Here is a 20947-nt window from a genome sequence, read left to right on the forward strand (position 1 = left end):
ATAATTAATGCAGATGACACACAACATGAAATTCGTCCGCGAATTATTGTATTTAAATTACGAATAAGTTATGACTATTGATATTGACCATCTTTAAGCTCAAATCTGCGTTTTTTCGTGTTCTGAATGTTACATATGCTCCTTTAGCTATTGTATGTAAGACCACTATATTGCGGGGCCATGTGCAACTGAAATTGACATAAGTGTCATGACACTTGTTTTTGTTTCCTTTTCTATTCTATATAATGTACAATTTGTATTTCCATGCATTGTCAAAAATTTTAAACCAACTGTTATCGTTAGAATAGATAATTGCTGTCGGATGATTAATCATATATTTGTTTCACGTATATATTTGATTCACGTATATATTTGATTCACGTATATATTTGATTCACGTTTATATTTTTATTCAATTTTAAGTTCTTGAATTATGCTCTTTCATAACACGGTTAACCATTCTTTATTGATATATTTTTTTACAAATAATCTCGCAGCTGTCCGTGTTTAGTTAATACCTACCCATCCATTGTTGGTCTGAAAGTTTTTATTACATATATGTTTTACAGGTATGAAACATACATGTATATGTTTGTATATGCTTTATTTATCCTCTCATTCCTGCAGATCCTACCCACTGGACGACGTCACACGTACGTGAGTGGCTGGAATGGGCGGTTAGGGAGTACAAGCTACGTGACCTCGACGTCAGCAAGTTCCCTCATTTGGATGGGAGGGAACTGTGTAACCTGACAAACGACCACACCCACTTCGTACAGATCTGTGGCTGGAACGCAGGCGTGGCGGACTGTCTCCTCACCCACCTTAACTACCTCAGGGAAGGTAAGTTTCCCTACAAGGACTACCACACTCGTATACATTAAGTGTACATTCGGGTCAGTAAGTGTCCCCTCCCACAGCGACTATCATATCCTACGTGTACCTTAACTACATCCCCGGGTCAGTAAGTGTCCCCTCCCACAGCGACCATCATATCCTACGTGTACCTTAACTACATCCCCGGGACAGTATAAGTGTCCCCTCCCACAGCGACCATCATATCCTACGTGTACCTTAACTACATCCCCGGGACAGTATAAGTGTCCCCTCCCACAGCGACCGTCATGTCCTACGTGTACCTTAACTACATCCCCGGGACAGTATAATTGTCCCCTCCCACAGCGACCATCATATCCTACGTGTTCCTTAACTACATCCCCGGGACAGTATAAGAGTCCCCTCCCACAGCGACTATCATATCCTACGTGTACCTTAACTACATCCCCGGGACAGTAATTGTCCCCTCCCACAGCGACTATCATATCCTACGTGTACCTTAACTACATCCCCGGGACAGTATAAGTGTTCCCTTCTGTGGGCTACAACGTATCTAACCTCAATATCCCCGGGACGTTTTTCCCTAAAGGGCTATCTTCATATCCTACATGTATTCAAACTACATTTCCGGGTCAGTATAGGTATCCCCTTCCCCGGGGCTACCATATCTGTCCTTAACTACACCAGGGACAGCACGTATCATCTTCCCCGGGGCTACCATACTTTACTTCAACATCCCAGAGACGGTAAGTTTTCCTACAACGATTATCATATACTAGCTCAACTACTCCCGGGACAGTAAGTGTTCCCCTCCCACGGGAATACAAACTCCTACCTGAACTACATCCGGGACAGTAAGTTTGCCATTTTCTAGAACCACTACATTCTCTGACACCAAATACAGTAAATGACCCTCGCCCTAGGATGAACATCCTGAACGGGGGCTATCACCTCCTACCTCAATTACATCTTGGGCGTTAACTTGTTCCTTCGCCTGGCACTACACCTCAAACCTATAGTATGTATCACACACTCCAGAACAGAATGTATCTTAACCTTTCGATATTTCTTGTGGGTTTTGAATTGCTAAATGGATTTCGTCCAAAATACAAATAAAATAAAATATGTATGTATGTCAAAAACAAACGTACATCCACAAGTGCAGTACACATTAGCATTGATAGTATGCGTCACTAACATCCGTGATAACCTCGAGTTTTAAAGTTCTAGGAGTTGTCTCGCCTGTCGTTCGTGTAACTCTCTCATACCAATTGATACAGTGTACATATCTTAATGTTTCAGGTGTTGGTGGTGTAAGTGCCGGGTACAGTAACGACAATGTGACCAGTAATACACCCGTTTCCACCGTATCCTACACCCATAGCAATGGGGGCAGCTGTGTAGCCCGTTCTCCCACAGGTAAGTTACCCATAGCAGTAGGGGGTAGCTGTGTGGCCCGCTCTGCCACAAGTTACCTTACCCATAGTAGTGGGGTCAGCTATGTGGCCCCAATTGCCACAAGTTACCTAACCCATAGCAGTAGGGGGAAGCTGTGTGGCCCGCTCTGCCACAAGTTACCTTACCCATATAACTGGGGGCAGCTGTGTGGCCCGCTCTGCCACAAGTAACCTTACCCATAGCAGTGGGGGCAGCTGTGTGGCCCGCTCTGCCACAAGTTACCTTACCCATAGCAGTGGGGGCAGCTGTGTTGCCCGTTCTCCCACAGGTAAGTTACCCATAGCAGTAGGGGGTAGCTGTGTGGCCCGCTCTGCCACAAGTTACCTTACCCATAGTAGTGGGGTCAGCTATGTGGCCCCATTTGCCACAAGTTACCTAACCCATAGCAGTAGGGGGAAGCTGTGTGGCCCGCTCTGCCACAAGTTACCTTACCCATATAACTGGGGGCAGCTGTGTGGCCCGCTCTGCCACAAGTTACCTTACCCATAGCAGTGGGGGCAGCTGTGTGGCCCGCTCTGCCACAAGTTACCTTACCCATAGCAGTAGGGGGCAGCTGTGTGGCCCGTTCTGCCACAAGTTACCTTACCCATAGCAATAGGGGGCAGCTGTGTGGCCCGCTCTGCCACAGGTAAGTTAACTCGTCATTGTTAACCCATTAACATTGGGGGCAGCTTTAACTTATATTGAGATGATAATTGAGTAACTTGGACGTCATACACAGTATATGTATTGAATATATATGTACAATGTGATCTACATGTATTTGCGTTTAACCAGTATGCCAATTACAAAAATCCACTCAATCCTTACATAAGATTAAATAAACACTAGAATCCGTTACCGAGAAAAATGTTTAGAAAAAAGTGAGAAACATAAGAAATTAGAAAAGAAATTAGGAAATGATTGTCTCCCTTGGTTCAGCGGACTGCATCTAACTTAGAATTTATTCAATGATACTTATAAGTTCAAATAAGAAACTTAAGGTTTTCTTTCCTTTTTTTACTTCAATGCGAGCCTAGTTTGATTAGATTTAACAGACTCAGTATCAAAATGACTATGACGATAAGGACAGTGATGATATGACCGGCCGCCCATTACGTCATCCCCCCTCGTTATAACATTTAGGTCCTCTAGTGTCTGTTATCTGTTTGAAGAGTAAACGATCACCATTTCAGACTTCAGAAGTGTACTTAGTGACCAAAGCGTTTTGTTTATGTACTCAGTCTCAGAAGTGCTGTAAATTTACTTGTGAGCCGATTATCTCTCTCACACATTCTCTGTTAAAGGGGATCATTTCGGTAATGAGTGTTTTCCGCCATCACAAGTAGCCGACATCTTTGTCCCCCAGACACTTGAATAAGAGTTGCATTGTTGTTGTATTGATACACGTTTGGTGGTCGTATTTGCTTAAGTAAACAGCCAAGGGTTCTCCTCCGTCAACTTTAAATAAACATTCCGACACATCAATTGTATGTTATGCTTTTGTGGACATTTCTGCTATGTATTATTGACTTAAAACTGCTATATTTAGTCGAGTCTTTTTCGAGGAGCTCAATGAGAAAAATCAACAAAAAATCTTAAAAACCAGGAAATCGTCTGATACTATATTACCTTAGAAAACACGGATATTGAATGGGAGGCGAACACATGGTCGATACATTGCATTGCCCGGGTCTCACCTGAAAAGATCTTAGCAAATATTGTATTGGTTTTTCGGACAAAATACGGAAATTGCTGTCGCATGCTTTGATGTTTTTGATAAATTTCCTTTGCCGTTCTTCTGAATATGTTGACCAACTACTGGTGATGTTCTGTAAGAGCGGATATATTCATTGCAGGTTCTGGTTTGTGTAAACAATTAAAAAAATCGCATTTTTCTTGAATTATTTAGCAGATTAGGTTGTACTCGTTGGTCCCAATCCTGAACTTGACCCACTGACCAATATACAATTACGACCGACTACATGTAAGTGACGGTGTGTGAAATCGAGTATGTTTGTACAGTATTTAGGACATCTATTGATAAGCAGCTTGTCAGTGAATCAGAAAGGGCTGCTGCGACGTCTTGTATTTCAACCCAGGTTGTGATGTTCAAATACAGCCAGATTTTCCCTTATTTTTGTCGCTCATGAAATCAAACTCGTCCGTACTAATGTAACTCCTTGGGTGTTTAATTTACCGGTATCTATATTCGAGACACCAGTCATTAACTGGAATTTTCTAACAACAATTTTATGATACAAAATATATAGAGTAAAGGTTAATATTGAATCAGATGATCAAGCTAATAAGTCGCAATACCTTGTGCCTAAGCATTTGCTGTACGCTCAGCAATAAACAGATTTCAACTAATTCCATTAAACATTTTACAAAAACATCGACTGAGATGTTAAAATGTCAACTACGAACCCTTTCTTAAAAAATGTATGTAGAAATTAATTTGCTTTAAGTTGAAAACAAATGTGAACGTTTCCTCAAAATCAAAACTTGAAAAAAATGCCACGAGTTTTTCCATTGATAACGCCAGCTTATTCAACATTTTTACTGAGGACGCAAATTTCCGTTTCTTCGGAGCACATTAATGTCATCGTTTTGATATATGAAAGAGTTTATAAAATTTCTCCTTAAATTGTCATAATGTTTTTCCGAGCAAGGAAATCAAAATTAACTTGTTATGCAAATCCTACCTTAACCGAATACGATAGCATGTGATATCCAGATATTTTGACACTCGAGCTGTTACCGGAAGAAATATGAAATTGATCTACATTTATAATATCAGGTAGTGTATAATTATCATTGTCAGATGATTGCTTCGGACACTTCGTGTAAGTGTACAGCAGCTTACATTGTAATAACAATGTCGCGTACTTGTAGCATTAACAGACAACATTATCTATTTTCATTATTAATGCTATGCTTCATGTACAGTACAAGTAGGCTACAGCTATAGATAATGAATGTCATCTGTGATGGACGCCTGTCACTTTCTCAGTTTCCACTTTTGGTTTTTAATCAAATCTGCATGTCTTTATGAGGAAGCAAGTCACTTAGAAAAGGATTTAAAAAACGAGAGAACTGATTTGGTATCAAGACGTGCGAATGCATCGGTCAAGCAGGTGGTCATCGTGCCGAGTCTCACCTACACGTGTGTGTCCAGTTGCACATGCATATCCTTAGCGTGATACAGCGGCGGTCATTTCGCCGAATTTGAAGTCGTTTTCTGCTTTGCTGATTTTCTCCAATGGTCAATCCGAGCTGTTCAGAATCAAGGACTGGCCGAGTGGCAGGTTTACTGGTTAAAGTAGCGCGTAGAGAACTGACACTCAAACACGATACAGAATAAAAAGAAATCCGATTGTTATAATCGTAGTTTTAATAATAGAGCGTGGACGGGATAAAACAAATTATTGTTTAGGTGTTAATGGTTCATTCAATTTTCATGCATGTCAATGTTTGATATTGAGTGTCGTGATTAAATCTTATTTATAACTGAAAGAAATGTCACTTCCTAAATGTTTTTATTATTGCACTGATCGAAGAATATTAATTTTAAACATCTTGTTTTTTCGACAAAGGCAAACGATAAACATAAACATAAACATAGGCTTTGAAGTGAGCCACTTTCCAAATGTTCTCATCTTATCATAATTTCAATAATGCTATGAAATCGGTGCAATCTTACTTATTCTTCAAATTCACGTAAGTAGTATTGTATCTTATTTGCGTTTTTGAAGGAGAATACTGTTTTCTGCACATAGCTACCGTTAACACCAACCCAACTTTTTTGATATGTTATGACAATTATCCGAGATAATTAAAAAGTAGATTGATAAAATAAACAAAAATCGAGGTAGAAATGTTGTTACATTTTAATGACTAGCCCACAAACAAATAATTTCACCATCTCTCGTTTTGAGAATTAAAACTGTTGACAAATTTGTTTTTTGTATTTCCCGGTATATTTCACCAAGGTAAAAATTGTAAATCGTCTTTGTCAGCACCACGCCTACTTTCAAGTTAGTAGGATGAAATATGGTCTTACTGACCATTATTTTTATTAGTTGTATGTGTTCGGCAGGGGAGTGCGGGTAACGTGTAATAATACCAAACGAGAAATAAGTGCCAATAATCTTGATAAACACTAATAAGTAGTCCACAGAATGATAAATTACGAAGGAAGGTAAATGTCGCCCTACAGGTCCAAATAACCCGAATATATAGGTAACCCGAATGTATAGGTAGCCCGAATCACGTAAGATCATTGGTGAGTCATTAATAAAAAAAAAAATGAGGTACGTGTTCCAAGCTGTTATACCTCTGCATGTCGAGTTTAATGCTTTAGGGTAATCCAACTATTTCGAATGTTTCTTTGGGTCGATATAACAATTTATGAAGTACAGAAAACAACCTCGATGTTGCCCGAGGCTGTAAAAATAAATTTCTGTGATCTAGAAAATTTCATATTGGCTCAAAAACAATACAAAAATGTACACTATTATAAAGAGTTCCTTACCAAGAGTGGTTTTTACTCAATACGCAGAGGGCAGGTTGTAAAAGACAACTTACCCTACTAAAACCCAGTTATGTTACTTATGAATGTTAAGTCACTGACATTGGTGGTTCCTCATCCATTCGTCGCTTGCTGTGTTGATATACATTTGTACAGTAATCCATCTGCGTCGGATGTGTTAATAAATTAGTGTAATAAAAAGCATATTTGATGGACTGGTTTGATTTTACAAGATATTAATATTTTCAACATACGATAGAGCTTTTGTTAACCTATAACACTGACTTGTATTATCGACGTTTGATACATCTGTAGACTATATGGATTTAACCACTGTATTTCATTGAGGTGATCTATTCAGATATCGAGATATACTAATAAACTGCACTCTGGCGGTGGCAAGTGCTATTTAGTTCTTGCATGCTTAAATCATTTTCATGCTTTAAGAATATTTTAAAATACAGATGTTGATACAGATAAAATACGAAACCGTCTGTAACAATTAAAAATGAGTATACATTTGATATTATCACGCGTTTTTATGTCTCCCATTTTGTTGCACTATTGACTTTTGCAACAAATCAACTTGCATTGGAAGATACATGAAAAATAGAACGACTATATCACAATGAAAGTTATTCAATGTGATTTTAACAAGCCACTGCCCACGAAGTTGACGTTATTGAGCGATGCCCAGCTCATTAACATCGCTGTTGCCGTATTGTATTTCTACACTGCACATTTCTCGGGTCCAAAAATCAGATGTGAGCCACCGGCAAGTCAACGCTAATGAAGCCATTTTCCATTATCCTTCGCAACGTAGATATCGCCAACATCATACAACACAGGAAACATTAGCAAATATTTGCCTTTTCTATTTCCTTTCATAGACAAATTTTAGCTTTTGAAATTTAATGTGGCGTGAAATAGGTAATTATAATAAAACGGTAAAGTCAGCCAATAATGTGGCCGGTTTGGCTTACTGTCACCTTGAACGAGGATTCCGGTTTCTGTTTACCCCCACAGATAAAGGGAAACAATGCCTGTATTGTACAACAATCAATGAATATTCCCTATCTCCCAAATGTTCTGTCTACGGTACATCACACGAGCCGACCAGCCATCTAAAAGCTGAAAAATGACGTGAATTCCGTACAATTCTGTTTACTCTATGCGGCTCTTTTTCCGTGCATTATTTTATATTGTACTTAATTAAGCCAGTATACATCTTAGTTTTAAATACCCTCTAAGTTATCATCATAATCTGATGACAAATATGTGTTTTGATCCAAGCTAGTGTTACCTTGCTCCATATATCTTCATTCCTCTTGGCATTGACACAGCTTGCCGATCGACCAATCAGTCGCATCACCAAGATGAACAAATTAACAAGCCTGAACCATATTGTCGCATTCCTGTAATTAGCACTTTCAAATTAGCCTGAATACGTTAACACGAAAGTAAGATGTAGTCCCCTTCTTAGAAAATAACACATTCGGGACGGAAGGCTAATAAAAACGATATGCCATAGGGTCAACATACAGGGGTGAATTCAGGACTCAAATTTGATGTATAGACGGACGACTCGACTCCGAGCAGATTGTATAATAACAGAAAATACTACATAACAACCGTGCAGAAGGCGTATATGAGAAAAGGTGATCATGAAGTATAACCGTTCCTGTAGTACTTTTAGCACCCACTATGATGTTAAATGAAAAATTAAAGAAATTGTATAACCACCAACGATTTCAGACAAAGACAATATTTATCTAATCGAGACAGTACCATAGTTAACGCATGATAACGATATGGTCATGACGTGGATGAAAACAGCATTTTAAGTGTTTTTTTATAAATTTGAATACAGCTTTAGTGCGAAACCGCTTAATAAGGATGTCGTTTAAATAAGGCCATTATCTGCATGATGAAATGAGACTGTTGTCATTCTCGTCATTAACATCCTTAGCGTACAATCATTCAGATTTTGAAGTCCTTCAAAGCTTCCATATTTTTTTCTGATGAAGAAATCAATCACCTGATGACAAAAGAGACTGTCTCTCATTCTACTTTGTGAGATTCGAACGTTTAAGCCAGCTGATTTGTGGTGTTTTTTTATGTGAACTAATAATAAAAACGTGCTCACTGATTCCCCACACCTTCTACATCTAGTTGTCCAACACACAGACTCGTTACGTTGTATAATCTGATGCGGTTCCTAATTTACTCCTCAACTTTCAGTCGCTAGCTTTTAATTGAGCATACAACTCGTCGATAAAGGGAATAAGAGATGATTTCCCCGTGTTTGAGTATAATTTTATCGAAATCAGATTGTATTGATAAAACGGGATCGCGGAGCTTCATCTTTTTTAATATCAATGGAACAATCTTTGGCCTTGAAAAGCTTGGTTTTTATAGATTGAGTTATCCAGGACATTGTTGATAACACAGATAGTTTGTAGTAATCAGGGCACTGTTTGAGATGTGACTGTTTGATGTTGTTTGTCGTTAAATAATCTATTCCAGACTGCTTAGCGTTAGAAATCCAAATGAGCATTATTTCATTGAGAATTTCACCACTAGCAGTAAACACCGTTTTTAACACGATTGGATGGAACAGTAATAGACAAACAACAATCCGGTGTGATAACACACTACCTGATGATAATCACTTTTACCCCACATTGTCTATTACATACCAATAACACTCAATTCAATATGTAGTAATTCCTAAAAAGGACATCAACAAGGGGACATACTTGCTCATTCTAGATAGAAGTAATATACGATTACTAAATGTTTCTTTACCGAAGGTATTAAGACTTTATCCTGTTAACATATAAATCTAGGGATACTTTCTAAGTTGAAAGTATTAGTCATTATTGACACCAGTGAATTTGTTCCTGCCATAGTTTATCATAAAAACACTAAACAAAAACCTGGTATAACATTAGTTTTCGTATTTATATCATGGATATGCCTATAAAACAATTTAGGTTTAATGCGTACAGTATAACCCTTGCTTTTCATCATAGACAATGATAAAGGGTCAATCTTCATTAAATTACACATTATTGTGGAACTCTCAGTCAATACTACATGTTGTCATTATGTAGTTTTCATGTTAAATGAAATAAAACGGCTTGAGTGTATATGAAATATAAACATAGAATGTCATACTCATCTTTTTATATAAAATATATATATATCGTGATGCGCATCTGTTTATATGCAATATATTTATATGGATGTGATACTGATCTTTTATATAGAATATAATTATACGAAGTGATGTCTTACTCATCTGTTTATATTTATTATATATATGGATGTCATAATCATCTGAATATATACAATATATAAATAGTGATGTCATACTTATATACATAATATATACATAGTGGTGTCATACTTATCTGTTTATATTTATTATATATATGGATGTCAGAATCATCTGAATATATATAATATATACATAGCGATGTCATACTTATATATATAATATATAAATAGTGATGTCATACATATATATATAATATATACATAGTGATGTCATACTAATCTGTTTATATGTAAAATATTTACATAGTGATGTCATACTTATCTGTTTATATATATCATAGGAATATCATATTCATATTATTTATATGTGATAATTACATAATGTCATACTCATTATATGTTACATATAATATGACAATAGGAATGTCATACTCGCATTTAAAATAATTATTACACTGAACTGAATATTTAATATATAGACCGGTTCCAGAATGTACTTTAAGTGGCCGTAATTTTAATTCCAATTCCTTTTGTTATCAATTGGAATCGAATATATTGTTTGTCGTTTGTAGAATTGCTTTGGTGATTTACTTTGTTTTACAGATTAATGTTAAAAATATCAGCACAGTATATATACCACGGACTCAATGTTAAGGTTTAGCCCTAGGAAATAAACTGTATTATGTGTCATTACACTCAATAAATATACAATTCCCCAAGAAATATGTAACCTAAATTCGTACACTTGATGTTTTCTTCTCACATAAAAAAAATGGTAGTTCGTAACTGAATAGGAAATTAAATAGCATCGCTGTTAAACTGAAGACCGTCGTTATAAGGTAAATAATTCATAATTATAAATCTGTTTCAGTGGAACCATTATGATGTGTAGAAAAATGGGGTATGAACTATACCGATGTACAGAAATGTCTGCCTAAACGAATAAAATGTATTCAACGTGTTCATTTACATTAAAGGAGCTGCCTGATAAGGAAAAAAACATCACCGAATATAGAAATACAGCTACGTAGTCAATGCTTTCTTACATAAAGTGAGCCATTCTACAAGGATGCCATAAAGGAAATAAACAAAAAGTGATAGCAAAAAAAATGGTTTAACAAAAATACAAATGTGTTTACATAAAAAAGATGGGAAAAAAGAATAAAATATTATATCGTACAATCCATGTTTCCACATGAAAATGAATGTATAAAAATAAGTATTTAACAAAATTAGTCGATCGCATAAAAAGGAAAATAAAAAGCTGTATTTTAAGAAGAAATTAGTTCACATGATCACATTTACAGAGCAACATATATAGACAAGCAAGCAATTTTTTCATTATATTCTACTCTGAGTTTCATTCGGCGTTAAATTGTCGGTTATCGTCAGTGAATGTATGGCGTAACATGTTCCATTTCTGTCTATACAAATGCAGATAGGATGGGAGTAGATTTCAAAATAACCAATCACATATATAATAGGGCATCACAATGTCCCGTTACACCCCGGCTTTGTTGATGGGTGTGAAGCCCCCCGCGTTTCCGAGTCTCTGTATTGCTGTACGACAATGTAAACACCGGCCTCGCGCGCCGAGCCCGGAATTATGTTACGCCACTTAGCCGGTATTGATCAGCCGCCAAGAAAAGAGGCAGTTTGTGACACAGGAACACATTGGCTATCGCTGATATCCGCTAAACGATTTGATTGGTTCGTACACGTAAATCACAGCTCAGCGCTATAGAATAAGGCGATATATAAAACTTTAAAATGGCAAACAGCAGGAACGCAAATTATAATCATTATTATCATTGTATGTCATCGCTTAACATCAATGTTGGTAGCGACTAAGCCTGTCAGTCACAGAGGTCGAAATTTTAGTTTTTGATGTGATGCTTTTGTTGACGTTGAACTTATTTTACTGATGCTATTTTAATTATTCTACTGGAAGTTTGTGCGATTATTTTTGGAACTATTCAGGATATATGAGATTTTGTGATTAATGACTAATAGGTACCAGTCTATAATTGCCGAGAAATCAACATTGTGTTGCTGACCACATGGAATCAGCTGACGAGTTGTTATCTTCATAAACATGAAACATCATCTTATCGTTAGCCATGCCAACTGGACGAGAAAGTTTTATTGATGATTCAGACTTTAAAATTAATGCCAAGACAATCATTATTTAATTCATTATGGATGTGATTGACCACAAACATCAGTGATTTTAAAAGTGCTAACAGTAGAGAATTATAAAAGAAAGAATTGGGAAAGAAATTAATCTTTTTCGAAAGTCACAGCGCGGACAAATCTATTTCATTACTTGTGAAGCGGATTACTTGGGTTGTACATGGAGAAAATTTTGCGTGACAAATCACGTGCTGTGTTGACGGATGAAAACATTTACTGTTGATGACAAGACGTGTAACGTAACAATCCACCCCAGGTCTCCGTAACCACACTCTCATCAAGATGCACATGCAAGCGTTGAAGCAGGCCGATTACTTCAGACAATGCTCATTTGCGGGGTTTTCTAGTTTCATGTTCTCAGGTAAATGCGACGTCAATTTTTGCGTCATCTGTCACAATCAGTTGTTGGCACGTGTACAAACAAATGCACGTCACGTCATCAATCACGTGAAAACTGTCGAGTACAGTATCGATTACCCAACTCATGTGGTGTTTTCTGTAAAACATTCTTTGATAATATTAAGTATTCAGTATTTTTTGTTTTTGTTTTATTTGTTTTAATTTTACTCATAATTATCTATTTCTGCTTTTAATTTTACCCGTATGTCCCCCTGCTATTAAATATTTAATAGTTTACGATTGAAATATTAAAAACATATTTCTGCTATTTTTTATACCATCATGGATTTATTCCAAGCGGTAGGATTTATCACTTTAGCCTGATACAATAGTAATGAAGTGCATAATATTTCAGGAAATTTTAGCATTTAAATTAATGTTTATGGTTATCTAGTTTATTTTGTAGTAGACGCACTAATGCTGATTCAAGATATATCACAATTTTATATCATTAATTTTTCATTAATTTTCAAAGTCAAAACTTTGTATAATATTTCCTCTACATAACACTGCATTGTATGTTGGTTTATACTATCGATAATATCAAAACTACTTAAATTTAAAATTTACACTGAACTTTGACCCACGTTTATGTATAATTAAAACAATATAACAATATTTTCTTTTTGCGACCATTTAACAACACTAGTGTACTTACCATGTTTGTTATGGTCGTAACTCTCTAATATATGGCAATACATTTTACATTCATCTCACATGGATGTTACTACGTATCAAAATACCACTTACTAAATAACTGACAGGCAATTCTTTCACAGAAAGATTTCCGGATGAAACTAATCTTTCGGACAATTATTTAAAGGTAATATACGTTGCTGTGTACCTAACTTTATCAATATGGTTTTATCTAAAACATATCAGAGATAATATTTATATGCAAAGGAAATACGAGAAGTCACGAATATTTAGTTGAACACTATTCTCCTGTCCATCATGTGTACTCGACCAAACTTCATCCCTAGTGTTACAAACACCCAGAACAGTTTGTTACAATGTGTTAATGTGTACGTATTTTGATAAGGAAACAATCCATTTACATACCAGACTTTACCAGAGTGCACCAGTAAAACATGTGGATAAATGCTAATTTCCGAGACACTTCGAATAATACAGTACTATGAATCATGACTAAGCATACGTCACATTAGCACATCTAATCTCACCTATCTCGTCAACAAGCATAGTTTGCAACCAGTTCAATTATAATGGGATGACTCGGTCAAATCGACGGATACGTGTGGGTGTGGTGTTGAACAATTGTCCGTATTTTGTTGCAATTTTTAATCATGGCAACTTTCATTTATCGTGTTCCGCCGAACAGTTTGACATTAAGACCAAAATTGTTTATTAAAACAGATCTATCTTGATCACCGACAACCCCGTATAATTATCTTCTAGGTCTGGATGATGCTCTACATATGATCTCTGCACTGCTATTCGAATTCCTTTTACATAATGAATTTAAAAAACACAAATCAATCAGTTTTGAAACCCAAAAGGCCTGTCTTATTTAATTTTAAACAGTCTAAACAACCCAAAACATTTCAGGAAAATTCCAGTGAAGTGATGTTATATACAAGAAAAAACTATCACTTGAAATTCTTTAATCGTTCTTAAATTCCCGTTTAATTCGATAAAGAATAAAAGTACGAAGTAAATGTTAATACAGAAATGATTTCTCTATCTGGACTTTTGTTGTATATAGATTAATACCCCCATCACGTTAGCGTTACATTCAAAAGAAAGAAAGAAAAGTTTTTAAACAGAATTGCTATTTGTTTAATTAGACATCATATATTACATATTTTTTTTCCTGACATTGATTGTAACTATATCAAATCATGTGTTAAAATTACACATTCTAAATTTTTGTAGATCACGGATTTGGCAAGTCAGCCTGGACCCCACAGACAAGTCCTACCCCACAAGGTGAGTAAAGAGGTAGCCCCTGCTAGTATCACTTATCATTTGTTAATCACTATTGCTTCTTCTATATAATATTTTAATTCTCTAAACGCACGCGTCCCTAGATATATTTGAATTAATTTTTAACCATGTTACTTTCAAATTTGGGAATGAAGCTCCCCTAAAAGAAGTTATCTCACGTATTATAAGTGATTAACAAAATTATAGAACACATTCTGGTGTTTTCATATATACAACTACATCTTATTGATATGGACAATGTCAACGACTCACTACTTGTAATTGATAAGCATATTGAGCAGCGTAATATCACAGACTTATAGCATTTTGCATATCTAATTATAGTTTATGAGATCAAAGGGAGAGTACTGTGTAATGTGTAAAGAAACAACGTTAATATTATTCCTTATATCCAAACATCATACAGACATAGATGTTACACCCATTTAATGAATCTTGTTTTTAGACGAACAAGTAATGCTGTAAATAGTATTACAAGCAAGTTACGTTGCTAATATACATGTTCTTTGTATAACGTACTACATTGTAGTATACTAAACTCAATAAAAGAGTGTATAACTTGGTCAAGTTGGCAGTACTATATGGTACTGTATTAGATTTGTGAATGAGAATATGTGCTTAATCTGCCCATTGTATACGTATTCATTCTCACAATACATACATTTCTACCCATAAACATTTGATATAATATTCATTTTACATGTATTAATATGTTAAAAATGAAAATCTTTATATGTAGGCTTAATAATTTCATTTATAACAACAATCGAATCTCTTTGTTCTAGTCTGGTTTCAACTTTATTGACAATTTTCTGAGAAAAGATTTATGTCCTTTGTTTTTAATTTTTATCTCTCACAAGAACTCCACAAGAGAAGAGATATGTAGGGATAATCGATGCCTCTACTTGATGCCCTTAAATCAGTATCTTCGTCTTAACCATGGGCTAATCAGCCACTGTTTGTGATTTACTAAAGCACGAGAAAGTTTTCTCCTCTCTCGTTACTAACTGTATTAATCAAAAGAAGACCCGGTAAAGTCGAGAGGAAAATGTGGCATCAGTGATGGACCTTATTACTTCCTTAGTAATTAGGTTTCGTCAATTTATCATTGTAATTTTTCCTGTTGTCTTTTCCTCCTAGACCTTTCATGATTGTTGGGATTCTCAACCATAAAACAGTGTTATTTTGAAGCAATGATTCTGGCGATCCTAGTCTATTATCATGATGCCATATTAGTTTTCGATTGGATGCAATCTTCAGGCGATTTGTGCTATGCTGAGGTAGCGACAGAGGAAATGTGAGAAGGACATTATTGTCTGTTTGAACATGCACAGGAAGTTACGCCGGGTCTGGTTTGGTGGTCGTGTTTTTCTCTTCCCCACGTCCCTTTGTGTGATGCATTCGTACTCTCCGCGATAGCAGCTATTGATGTACTCATTTCCTTTCCTTTTCTTCTGGCACCACACATATATGCTGCTATCTGGGATATGTAAACGTGTCATTGTGTCTCAAAATAAAACCAATCGTTTTTTATAATATGAGTAGGACATCTTCGTTCAGACCCAGGAGCAATTTATACAGCTTCTTATTTGTTAAAGTATTATTAGACGATCAATATTTTTATCTGTTTTTTTAACATCAATTAGAGATAAAATAAAAATAAATTTATGTTAAAATCACCATTGCTATTGTTGCATATGACGTGCAGTTTTTGTGAATGTTTTTCATTACGCGTATATATTGTACTATGTTGATGACCATATAGAAATGATTTTAAATAGACGACCAGACGGAGGCATGCTTGGGTGGCCATGCCGTGTTTTCATTATTATCTTTTTTAACTATTTTGACAAGCATGATATATACTTTTGCAAATGTTATTGACATTGTTAGCGTCAGATAATCACAAGTCATGCGCCTCAATCGCTTCTTTTTCTCATTTAATAAACATGAAATCTATACACTTTCACGCGGACAAAGGGAATATAATTTAGTTTACTGATCCAGTGAAAGTAATTATCTCATTTAACATTTAATTGAAAATTTCACAGTTAGCAATGACCTGTGATTGAGTTGGATTCTTTTTACCTGTCCAATTAGTAACGATACGGGTAGATGATATATGTCCCGTTCTGCCCTCCACCAAGACCCCTACTTTTAATTAGACGCGTCATAACTGTCGGGATGTGGTATCCGTTGTTTCAGAAGCTGATTTACGTTCCGGGTAGATGGTCGTAACCAACGTACCCATTGTCCTATAGGTATTGATTCCAAGTGTACGACCCTTAACTACACTTAGGAACAACTCAGTCTGAAAAGAGTAATGAAATATGTACCTTTCCAAGGAGAGGCGCAACATGCATAACACGTGTGCAATGTACGCGTCGTCTGCTACTGACAAACACGCGCGTGTCGGGTCAAGGGTGACCATTGATTATCAAGGCTGTAGTGACCAGTGTCCGGAGAATGGCCATTAAGTTTGTAAAGGTGTCTGCCATGGACGTAATGAAGCGTTTATTTGTATTGTCGAACAGGAGAACTGATGTAAACGATAGCCTAAGTACACATCCACTCCGCCATTGTTACCCACTAAACAGCTCTTAGGGTTGACGTGGACAGACCCTACCGACTATTTAGGTCATTGTCAACCGATTAACCAGCCCCTAGTAGCACTGGATACAGCCTAGCTAGTACTGTTATTGACTCTGTATGAGGTCCGTTAGTTAATTAGCTGACCCTTTCTTGCTTGACATCGAGTACCATAATTAATTACGATTTTGACTCTCAGCTTTTTATTCTTGACAGAGATGCCAGTTTGTATTCGGTTATGTGACACTTTATGGCATGACGTTGTTTCAAAATAAATATTATAGTACAAACTCCTACATTTACCATATCACCATCTTTCATACAAATCTTACTTTCGATATTATACTGCTTCTTTTATGTCTTCCCATTTCGTTTTTAGCACTTGTAACAAAACGATGCTTTCTTTTCGTTGTTCAGACTGAGTTTGCATTGGTGGTATATTTTTCAAATACATCTGTATTAAGAAATAGCAATTTCGGTTTTAGATTAACAAGTGAAATATAGTAATGATAGCCGACATCGTCTATAAGGGGGTTATATGAACACATGTAACAAAGATGACGAAGAGATGTCAGCGTCCATGTTATATTGTATGAGGTGGTAGTGTTTCTTCATTGTATTTTACTTGATTTGTTTAGCATCCTCTGACTTATTTCTTCAGCTTTCGCTTGCTTGGAAATTAATTGGCGCCATTACACTATAATCCGCGTGTCACTCTATTCACCAGCTTTTGTAATTTGTCTCCATACATGCTAAATGGAGATCAAACCTATGTGTTGGGTGCCATCATTTTCTCATCCTCTTTGACCATATGAATGTGACAAACGTTCGTACCCCTGTGTTACACGTGTCTAGATAGTCCCCGGCTATGACCAGAGGTTCTCATTACGTTATATCAACACTACATCTGTTTTGTCCTTCCATCCAAGTAAAGGTCAATAATGCTTGGTATTCAGCGATTTTTCGCACTTTCTGTCACCGTAAAAGATAGTCATAAAGATGCCACGGTCAAGCTTCCCACCACTGTCACTGTAATTGTTTTAACAAAAGAATTTGTAATCGTCTTTCCCGGTACACCCTCCGGCTCCTCCATACGGCCCTCCCCCAGTATCAGCGGTAATTGCGCCGATCACTGCCCCGGCCCCTAAATGTCCCCAGGGAGGAGCCCATCTGATTGGGACGGTAATTTACAGGATATTATTGAATATATACTTTGTCCTGTGGAACAAAACCACAAGTCGACGAGAAGCTTGTATAAATTGTTTTCTATTATCAAATTGTCTGTATCTACGGAGGTTGATAAAGAAATTGATATTTAGTCGCCTGGGTAAATCTCGTAACGACCTTTCAATGAGAGCGAAGCGAGTGTAGCTACTGGTTAGGTCCCGCGGGCCGATTCCTGTTTAAATGAGTTGGAAAATGCGAGTTTCTTTATCATCTGGTGTAGAAAATTAGCCCCCAATTTCTTATTGAACCAATGTTGACATCTTATTTGTAATCTTTGTCTCTAAGCCTGCGACCTCTTGAATTGTAAGTGGGTTTGATATCTAATGAGTTACTCTCTCGTCAAACCCTTTCCGTATTACGTTGTGTGGCGCTGTGTTAAATCGCTAGATTCTGGTACAAGGCAGCAGAATCGTTTGATATAAGACAGTTTCTATCAATTGTCTTTCGATTTTCATCCGGTGATTTTTCAATCTGACACTCCGGTATTTCGTTTACTGTATTAAATGGGATTTGAACTTGATGGATTATTTTCTTATCAGAGTTTTACGGTTATTAGGCAATAGTTTGTCGTTAGATAGTTAGAATATAGACTTGGTTTACAATAAAGCTTCAGCTTATTCATCAAATAATTTCATGTTTTGCAGATCCATATCAGCTGTATGGCCCCATTTCAAGTCGGCTTTCAAGTTCTGGTGAGTATATAAAACAGATTTAGGTTATTTAACAAGAACATTATTTTGAACACTCAGAAGTTCACTACTTATTTAAAGATATCCGTGCCATTACCGAAATGTTATTTTTAACTTATAGACCACAAATTAACCGCTTATCTGTCGGTTTTCATATCCTCCTTCTTCATTTACTTGTTAGTTTAAAGAAATTTAAATATCCATATCAGCAAAGTAAAATGTATGGGAAATGTTTCCTTTCTGTTTTCTGTTTCGTGGAACACACTAATGTTTATACGTATCTGCTTTACCTGCATACTTTACGAGAGTACTATAACAATTCCAATAACGTTTCACAGCGTCGTTGTCCATTACCAATATATTGTCAATATCTTTGGACTTTTTATCGATATGGCCTAGTAAATTCAACGTAAATAACGAAAATAGCATATTCAATATTAAGAAAGTTTCGTTTGTGGTAATTCTATCTCGAAAAACATAACTACTACAAATTCTCTATGTATTACTTGTTTTAACTATTACAGGCAGTGGACAGATCCAGCTGTGGCAATTCCTGCTAGAGCTTCTCTCTGACAGGCGTAACGCGGGCTGTATCTCCTGGGAGGGAAGCAACGGGGAGTTCAAACTGGTCGACCCGGACGAGGTGGCTCGACGCTGGGGCGAGAGAAAGAGCAAACCTAACATGAACTACGATAAGCTGAGTCGGGCGCTCAGATACTACTATGACAAAAACATTATGACCAAAGTACACGGCAAGAGGTATGCATACAAATTTGACTTTGTTGGTCTACAGCAAGCTATTCAACCGACAGCCCCGGACTCAGCGTACCGATACCAACAGGACATGATCATGTCCGGATATCCGTCATCTAGACTCAACTACCTACCTGCGCATGCGTCAATGCCAGCGCCGGCTACTCCAAGCTTATTTGCCGCCACGAATCCTTATTGGCCAACCACAACCAATAACATCTCACCCTACATTTCAAATCACGTTATGTCACCTCATGCGGGACATTTGCCGACACACATGGGATCATTTTACTCGTGAAAAGTTGGTTACGATAGCAACTCATTTGTTATTTATGGTGAAATATTAACACATTCCTCTCTGTGTATATATTTGGAGAACGTTTTATTTATAAAATTCTTTTTTGTTGGAGAATCGTTGTTATTTTCAAAACGAGACTTGTACATATTGTATGAAAAAAAAAAAATAATAAAAATTCTTTAAAAAACGAACGGTTTATCTTCATTTATTACTTGTGTAGGTAGGACAATATCGTACATCAGGCAGACCCAGTGTCTGATTGATGTTATCCGTTGGTAGTGAGGATGACATCGCGCACCAGTTGGTAGTGATGTCCCAATAGCGCTAGTGGTGTTACAGTAATGTGTTTGACAGTAAGCTCAATATAAAATTGGTCTAATGACATTAAGTCCTCTGCAGGAGTTTCTATACTGAGGTAAAGCATAGGTATACATTTACATTTGATTTTTCATACTCGCTAAACTTACATTATTATTTTATCATAAACGAAAGTATTTTATTTATTACCACAATTTTGTTACACACGTTTCAATCAATGAATCGTAAAATCCACAATTCAATTTTCTTGTGTCTCCCTTATTTGATATATTTACTTGAAATGAAACAACTTACAGAACAAAACATTGATAATATTTATATATAGTGATTAATCATTACTACTGTCATGGCGAAACAAAAACGCTATGGTGTAACACGGTTATTTAAATCATGCTGGTTAGTTATTATGATAATCTCATCGAA

General features: G+C 36.4%; 1 protein-coding gene across 2 annotated transcripts in view; it reads left to right on the forward strand.

Moving 5' to 3' along the window:
• The window catches only part of LOC110453617 (Friend leukemia integration 1 transcription factor-like), a 46255-nt gene extending 25881 nt beyond the window's left edge, over positions 1–20374 (forward strand). For both annotated transcript variants that reach the window (XM_021502636.1, XM_021502635.1), the window contains exons 3-7: positions 628–843; positions 2140–2256; positions 14579–14632; positions 19111–19158; positions 19680–20374. In XM_021502636.1, coding sequence (XP_021358311.1) covers positions 628–843; positions 2140–2256; positions 14579–14632; positions 19111–19158; positions 19680–20206 — 962 coding nt within the window. In that variant the 3' untranslated portion in view covers positions 20207–20374. The remainder of the gene's footprint in view (positions 1–627; positions 844–2139; positions 2257–14578; positions 14633–19110; positions 19159–19679) is intronic.
• Positions 20375–20947: the final 573 nt, after the last annotated feature.

This window comes from Mizuhopecten yessoensis, unplaced genomic scaffold (genome assembly GCF_002113885.1).
Source record: "Mizuhopecten yessoensis strain PY_sf001 unplaced genomic scaffold, ASM211388v2 scaffold7473, whole genome shotgun sequence".
NCBI classification, from domain to species: Eukaryota; Metazoa; Mollusca; class Bivalvia; order Pectinida; family Pectinidae; genus Mizuhopecten; species Mizuhopecten yessoensis.